The sequence below is a fragment of the Onychostruthus taczanowskii genome, unplaced genomic scaffold (genome assembly GCF_017590055.1).
Source record: "Onychostruthus taczanowskii isolate IOZ18803 unplaced genomic scaffold, ASM1759005v1 scaffold112, whole genome shotgun sequence".
Classification (NCBI taxonomy): Eukaryota; Metazoa; Chordata; class Aves; order Passeriformes; family Passeridae; genus Onychostruthus; species Onychostruthus taczanowskii.
This window is the reverse complement of record NW_024497852.1, coordinates 268,401-276,540: the sequence shown is the minus strand read 5'-3', so window position 1 is coordinate 276,540 and position 8,140 is coordinate 268,401. Positions and strand designations below refer to the sequence as shown.

Below are 8,140 nucleotides of genomic sequence, written 5' to 3'. Positions count from 1 at the left end.
GAGAAGGGAAAAAAAAATAAAGAGAGAGAGAGAGAAAGAGCAAGTCCCTGCCTGGGTGGCAGCCAGCCAAGCAGAAATCCAGCTGCTGCTCAACTCTGAGGTGCAGGTTTTGTTGTCCAACACTGGCTCTGAAATTTGTTGTCATCGTGTCGCCCACATTCTGAACGAGGTGGTTTTAAAGAGATTCTTTCAAAAAGAGCACTGAATTTTTTAAGAAGTTTTGTCTCTGAATTCTTAGTGGTGGACCTGGGAGATTTAGATCCTTGTTCTGAGAAGCTTATATTACAAAAAAACCTTAAAAAAAACCCAAAAAACCAAAAAAAAATACGTTTCAAACAAAAAATTAGAGCACCATCCTTGAGAACTTTCAGTGTGATTTCAAGTTGCAGCAATCAGCCTCTTCTTCCTACATGGGATAGGTTTAGAGTGAGAGGAGCCTGCGTGCTCGAGCAGGAGGGTTTCAAAGTGTTTTCTGTATGCTTTAATTGGCAACTGTCTGGACTCTACTCTGTGAAAAACAGCCTTTCTGTAAGATGAATTTATGCTTGAAAGGGGACGGGTTCCTGTGCCCTTCGGCCCTGGAGGGAAGGTGCAGCCAGGCCTGCTTTGGTCCCCGCAGCTTTCGGGGAGGAGTAGTGGAAATTGGGGATTATTTTGGATGGCAGGAAAGACTCCACGCCACTGCAGGAGCAGGACGGACAGACGGACAAAGCAGGCGGGTGGTGGAAGGTGGTGGCCTCTGAGAGACAGAGCTGGGTTTGATTTGGGAGAACGGGTCAGGCTTTGGGGTGGCAAAGGCAGGAGGGGGCAGGGTGGGGAGCTGGAGGAGCTTTGCTTCAGCAGCAGAGATCCCAGCCATGCACGCCCTGAGCACTCACAGGGAACACCTGGGGGCTTTTCATTCCTGTCCAAACCTTTTCTAGGAGCAGAGAGAGAGAATTGATTCCTCCAGCCCCGTTCTAGATCCTGAATTAGAGAAACCTCTACCTCCCAACTGGCCAGAGATTGATCCAGAGCCTGGGAGTTCCTCAGCCTGGAGTTAAGCTTTACACTCAAAGGGCTCCAAGTGTTTCTGGTCCTTTTTTTTGGGGGGGGAAAAACTCAAAATACCTCTCATCTGAATGTACTTCAAACAGCTCAAAGCCCACTTTGTACCCGGGGAGGGGGGAAGCCCTTGCAGTCCTGTCCTGGTCCTAGATCCCTGCCCTGGATTTGCTGGATTTGCCCCCAGAGCAGCCCTGGCCTGGGACCCCCCAGCCCGGGAGGGACGTGCTCCCCCAGCCCCGGGGGGAGCTGCAGAAACTGCAAAAACCACAAAAAACTCGACTCACAAAACCCATTCTTTTCTCATCCAAAGCCTCCAAAGTTTAGATCCTAAAACAGTGAAAGAATGGAGACACAGGCCACCTTCCTTCCTCGTGAGATGGACTTGTTTTATTTATTAACATTGCCGAAGGGCTTTTTAATTTTTTTTCCTTGGTAGGCAGCGTAGTGGCGTAGACTTTTCGGGTAGGTTTAAGCTGAACCCCTCTGTGCAAAGCTTTCCATGAGTAATGTAGCCCCCTCCTCTCCCCTCACCCTTTATTTCACTGCTGGGAATGCTTGCCTCTGCTTCGTGCTGGTTTTTTCCTTTGTAGCAGTTCAAACTCTTTTGAGTTTTACAAATCCAGACATCAGTGCTAGCACGGTGTTAAAACTCTTTTTTTTTTTTTTTGGTTTTTTTTTTTTTTTAAATTAATTAATTTTTTTTTGGTCTCAGTTTTGTTTTAAAACCTGTTTGTCATCAATAAAAAAACAAAAAAAAAAAAGAATAAACAGCTCTTGCATTCAAGGTGGCCCTTAAGTTTCAATGAGGAAACCATGCAACGTTCATTAAAGCTTTAGTCTGATTGTATAAACTTCAAGTTTATTACTTTTTTTAAACACAAGACTAGTACAAAAGTGGGGGTGTGCATAGCAGAGGGGGTGAGCGACTCAACTGGGAGAACTGGGAATACTGGGAAGGGCCCCCCCTCTCTTCCAGCCCCAGGATTTGGGAAGAGCTCCCAGCCTGGAGGAAACACGAAAATGGCTTTGTCCTGCCAGGCTCAGGGCTGGGGGCTCAAAGCTGGGTCTGGGGGGGTTTAGGCCTGGCCTTGGCACCACCCTGGGCACAGACTCAGGGCAGGCTGAGCCCAGGTCCTGTCCTGGCTGGCACTCCCCCCTGGGTGGCCACAAACCCAGAAATACTTCAAGGTTTTCTTCCTGTGCCCGTCTAAAATCGGGATTAAATGGCTCCTGGAGTTCAGCCCTTTAACCACTGAAATGGAGCAGAGCAGGGCTGGGTGGAAACACCTGGATTTGGGAATGGGAATCCAGCTCAAGCTGCTCCAGGCTGGGTCTGCAGCTCCACGTTTTGGGTGTGAAAACAAAAAAAAAAACAAACCACCAACCCAAGGCACCCCCAGTGGTGAAACCCTCAGTGCTTCCCCTGGGGGGAGGAGGTGAGAAAACAGCAAAAAACCCAAAGCTGCACCATGGCTTCACAGTTCAAAAATAAAGAGAAAAGAATTCAAGTCTAACTGGGATTCCTTTTCCGTGTCCCCACAATCCCCAAAGCCTGCCTGGCTCGGGTGGTTTCACACACCCAGGTCCAGCTCAGCTGGGCTGGGCTCCAAAGCTCGGCTCAGCCCCTGCAGTGGAAGGGGAGAGCAGAGCTCAAGGATGGGAAATGGCCCAAATTCGGGTCCCTGCTGCCCCTCAGTGACACCACCAAGGGCCCGGGGCTGCCAGCCGGCACAAAACCCAACAAACCCACCCAAAACAACCCGGAGAAGCAAAAGCGTGCGGAGCTCTGAGCTCTGCCCTTGCCCCAGGCTCCTGCCCCGGGACACTCGGGGACAGCCTGGGCTCATCTGTTTGCAAATGAGGTAAATTAATGAATTAACACTGACTCCCGGCGGGCTGGGAGGGCAGAGCCACTGAGCCCAGCACGCCCTGGATTCCCTCAGCCACGTTCCCTGCAGGATCCTGCCCTGGCACGCGGCTCCCAGCAGATTTCTTGGGTAAAATATCCTCTCCTGCCCCGGGACACTCGGGGACAGCCTGGGCTCATCTGTTTGCAAATGAGGTAAATTAATGAATTAACACTGACTCCCGGCGGGCTGGGAGGGCAGAGCCACTGAGCCCAGCACGCCCTGGATTCCCTCAGCCACGTTCCCTGCAGGATCCTGCCCCGGCACGCGGCTCCCAGTGGATTTCTTGGGTAAAATATCCTTTTTTAAAAGCAAAATCTCCAATTTTTAGGTAAAATCTCCTTTTTTTTTTTTAAGCAAAACCTCAATTTTTAGGTAAAATTTCCATTTTTTAGGGAAAACCTTCATTTTAGGCAAAACCTCCACTGCATTTGGCCACCCAACACAAGCCCTGTCCCCAAACCATCCCATCACCAACCACACCCTGGAAACAGCTCCCAGAGCACAGAGGAAGCTCCTGCCTGGCTCTGCCAAGGGATTTGCTCACTGCATCCCTGTCCCTGCAGCTGGACCACGCCCCAGGGAACCCCCAGCCCCATTTCACCCAGAAAAGTCATTTATGCCCTGAGAAATCTGCAGAGTTCAGCCAAAAACCCCAAAAAGCCGCGAGGGGGGAAATGTGGGATTCACAGCGCGGTGCCAGCGTCCCCCGCCGAGAAGGGACCGAGCACCAGGCCTGGTCATAACCCCACAGCCCCCTCCCAGCTGATCCTAAACCAGCACCGACCCTCAGTGCCAGCCTAACCCAGCACAGAGGGCAGCCCTGAGCTCAGCGGGGCCTTCCCAGCGGGGCTTGTTCCCGGCTTTGTCCATCATTCCTTCCTCAAAACCTTCATTTTTTTTAGGCAAAACCTCCACTGCATTTGGCCACCCAACACAAGCCCTGTCCCCAAACCATCCCATCACCAACCACACCCTGGAAACAGCTCCCAGAGCACAGAGGAAGCTCCTGCCTGGCTCTGCCAAGGGATTTGCTCACTGCATCCCTGTCCCTGCAGCTGGACCACGCCCCAGGGAACCCCCAGCCCCATTTCACCCAGAAAAGTCATTTATGCCCTGAGAAATCTGCAGAGTTCAGCCAAAAACCCCAAAAAGCCGCGAGGGGGGAAATGTGGGATTCACAGCGCGGTGCCAGCGTCCCCCGCCGAGAAGGGACCGAGCACCAGGCCTGGTCATAACCCCACAGCCCCCTCCCAGCTGATCCTAAACCAGCACCGACCCTCAGTGCCAGCCTAACCCGGTACAGAGGGCAGCCCTGAGCTCAGCAGGGCTTCATCAATAAAAAAACATCCCGGCTTTGTCCATCATTCCCTCCTCTGTCCATCATTCCCCGTTTATCCATCATTCCCCCCTTTGTCCATCATTCCCTCCTTTATCCATCATTCCCCATTTATCCATAATTCCCTCCTCTGTCCATCATTCCCCCCTTTGTCCATCATTCCCTCCTCTGTCCATCATTCCCCGTTTATCCATCATTCCCCCCTTTGTCCATCATTCCCTCCTTTATCCATCATTCCCTCCTTGGTCCACTATTCCCCCCCTTTATCCATCGTTCCCCCTTTGTCCATCATTCCCTCCTTTATCCATCGTTCCCTCCTCTGTCCATCGTTCCCCGTTTGTCCATTGTTCCCCCCTCTGTCCGTCCTTCCCCGCTACCTGCAGCCGCACTCGTCCACCACCATGTCCTCGTAGTGCCGCAGCACCACGTTGTCGCTGTTGTCGTAGTAGAGGATGGAGATGGGGGAGAGCCTGACGGGCACGCAGCAGGGCTGGGGGGTGCCCTGGGGGTCCAGCGAGTGCACCATGGTCTGCAGCACGGCGTGGTTGGTGCTGTTCAGCTCGGCCGCCAGCGGGAAGGGACAGTCCCCGCGGCAGTAGTTGGCCAGGTAGCCCTGCGGGGCGATGATCCAGTTCTCCCAGCCCACGTCGCTGAAGCTGATGTAGAGCCGGCGGGGCTTGCACAGGGGGCTGGGGGTCACCGGGGGGCTCGGGGCGCTCCTCCTCCTGCGGCCAGCCTGGCACTGCCGGCCCAGCGTCACCAGCAGCAGCGAGGTGGCCGCGAAGGCGTCGGTGCTGGCGCAGAGGCTCCGCGGGGTCCCGGCGTGCCCGGCCCGGCCGCTCAGCGAGATCTCCAGCACGAAGGACAAATCCCTGCCCGGCAGCTCGCCGTCCTTCAGCGCCGCGCTCAGGTTGAACACGAGGGATTTGCGCAGCTGGACGAACGAGCGCTCCAGCAGCGGCCGCCGGCCGGGCTGGGGCTGCCCCCGGGGGGACACCGGGTACAGCCGGAGCTCCAAAACCTGCCCCGGGCTCGGGCCGTGGTAGGAGTTGTGGTGGAACTGGAGCTCCAGCTGGGCCATGGTCAGGCGCTCGCCCTCCTCGAGCGCGGAGAGGTTGAAGAACAGGAGCCTCCGCAGGCACAGCCAGCCCTGGGGCTGCCCCGCGGGGAGGAAGCGGCCTGGCAAAGGAGAAACAGGGGTGGGGGCGGCTGAACGCGGGGGCTGGGCAGGATCGGCTCCGGGGATGGGCTGGGGGAACCCTCGGGGTGAGCAGGATCAGCTCCAGGGATGGGGGAACCCTAGGGGTGAGCAGGAACAGCTCCCGGGATGGGCTCAGGGAACCCTCGGGGTGAGCAGGAACAGCTCCCGGGGTGGGCTCGGGGAACCCTCGGGGTGAGCAGGATCAGCTCCAGGGATGGGCTGGGGGAACCCTCGGGATGAAGGATCAGCTCCAGGGATGGGGGAACCCTCGGGGTGAGCAGGATCAGCTCCAGGGATGGGCTGGGGCTGAGCAGGATCGGGAAAAAGAAGGTGAACGGCAGCGAATTTGGGGAGCCTGGTTCAACCAGCCCGAGCCAAATTGGAACCACGAGAGAAAAGAGCTCCGGAGTGCCTTGAGACTTCAGGGACACCAATCAAACAGTCCCCAGGGGACTGAGAACGGCTCGGAGCAGCCAGATGTGCCCTGGGGTCAGCCAGATGTGCCCTGGGGTCAGCCAGAGGCGCTGGGACAATGAGGAGGGGGGGAGGCAGCCCCGGGGGTCGATCCCATCCCTGCCCGAGCTGCTGCTGATCCCGTTCCTGCAGCCACATTCCACTCACCTCCAGCACCGTGGACCCCAAAGCCTGGGATCTGGGCTGGGATCAGGGCTGGGATCAGGACTGGGATCAGGACTGGGATCTGTGCTGGATCAGGGCTGGGATCAAGCCTGGGATCAGGGCTGGGATCAGGGCTGGGATCTGGGCTGGATCAGGGATGGGATCAGGGCTGGGATCTGGGCTGGGATCAGGGCTGGGATCAGGGCTGGGATCAAGCCTGGGATCAGGGCTGGGATCAAGCCAGCACCTCGGGAGGGATTTAGGGGGCTCCAGAACCTGGCACAGCTGCCCGCCTCACGCCCCGCCTCGGGGTTCCAAACCCATAAACCATCACCGGCAGCATCCACAGGGACTCCAGCCCGCAGGGATTTCTCCTGGGATCCAGCTCCGGCCTCGGGACACGTGGAAGGAAGGAAGGAAGGAGCGGAGCAGCCAAGGCTCGAGCCCGGGGAAGCCCAAAGGCGGCGCGGCTGTACCTTGGTCCGCGAAGACTCGGACGATGTTCCCGGGGACATTAAACTCCTCCACCCTACAGGAGTCCGGCTCTCCCTCCGGCCAGGGCAGCGTCCTCCTCTTCTGGAAGATCCTCCAGAGCACGGGCGGCACCGGCACGGGGCTTTTGGGGCTGGGCCTGGCGCTCAGACCCAGCGATTTGAGCAGGGAGCTCTCCTGCGGGCTCAGCTCGGTGGCCAGGACGGGGCTCAGGAGAGCCCAGGCGAGGCTGCGGAGGAGCCACATCGCTGCTCTGCTCGCCCAGACAAAGAAGAGCCCGGGCCGGGCACCCGCGGGGGTTGGGTCCCTGCTCGGAGCCTTTGATGGGCTCGGAGCTCAATCAGCACCGCGGGATTCCCGGCTCTGGGTGGGATCCTGCGGCTCCCGGCACCCCTTAACCCTTTCAGGGGCTCCGCCGTCTCTCCGGCATCTCCAGAGCGGCCGCTCGGGCTCCAGCACGGTCCGGGGGCTCAGGGGTGAGGATGGGAACCCAGCGCTGCTCCCAAAAGCGCTGCCCGGAGCCGGCTCTTCCTTCCCAAAAAATCCCTTTTTAAACAAAATGTGGGCTCAGGGGTGAGGATGGGAACCCAGCGCTGCTCCCAAAAGCGCTGCCCGGAGCTGGGGGCAGGCCCGGAGCCGGCTCTTCCTTCCCAAAAAATCCCTTTTTAAACTCAATGTGGGCTCAGGGGTGAGGATGGGAACCCAGCGCTGCTCCCAAAAGCGCTGCCCGGAGCTCGGGGCAGGCCCGGAGCCGGCTCTTCCTTCCCAAAAAATCCCTTTTTTAACTCAATCACGGGTGTCCAGCACTTCTCTCTTAAAGCCATCGACCTCCAGCACATCCAACCATCCAAGTCCTGCTTCACACAGCCCCAAAAACCATCGGCCCCCAAAACCATCGGCCCCAAAACCACCGGTCCCCACCCAGCGCCGGGTCCTGCCCCAGCCAGGCACCCCCAGGTCCCCTCCTGGCCATCACAGCAGAGCTGCCACTGCCACCTCGATGTCACAGCCCCCAAAGGCAGCTGGAGCCACCCAGCTCAATGCCAGCACTGGGAAATTCAGTTTTATCCCCCCCAAGGTCACCCCAGCTCTGCTCCGGCCCATGCTGGGGGATCAGTTCCCTTCCTGCCCTGCAAATCCCATGGGAAAACAAGGAATTCCAGCATTGGGGTGCTCCTCTGACACCCTGGAAGTCACGGGGAGGGACAAGGTCCTGCCACAGCTTGGGGACATTCCCACCACCCCCATTCGGGGTCTGTCCCTGGCTCAGACACAACCAGTCTGGAGGGGAATCGCTGTGAGAGACCAAACATGGAAAATCCCACAAATTCCCACCTGGAATTGATGCCCTGGATCCCCCTCTGGCTGCTGGGGGAGGGAGCTGAGGGTCCTGGCCTGGGAGGGGACAACAGGGACCCAAACCCACAGAGCTGCCCAGGGCAGGGACCTGGAGCCTGCAGGGCTGGAGCTGCCTGGAAATCCAGGCCTGGGAGCAGGAATTCTCTGCTCTTCCCAAAAACTCAGCCCTGGGAGCAG

General features: G+C 57.6%; 1 protein-coding gene across 1 annotated transcript; it reads right to left on the bottom strand.

Annotated features, from left to right (window-relative positions):
- Positions 1-4,641: 4,641 nt before the first annotated feature.
- On the bottom strand, positions 4,642-7,694 carry GDF1 (growth differentiation factor 1). The gene is made up of 2 exons (XM_041425560.1): positions 6,589-7,694; positions 4,642-5,472 (listed from the first exon to the last, which is right to left on the bottom strand). Exons 1-2 carry the CDS (start codon positions 6,848-6,850, stop codon positions 4,667-4,669), a joined length of 1,068 nt encoding a protein of 355 aa, XP_041281494.1. The 5' UTR covers positions 6,851-7,694; the 3' UTR covers positions 4,642-4,666.
- Between the last annotated feature and the right edge of the window lie 446 nt (positions 7,695-8,140).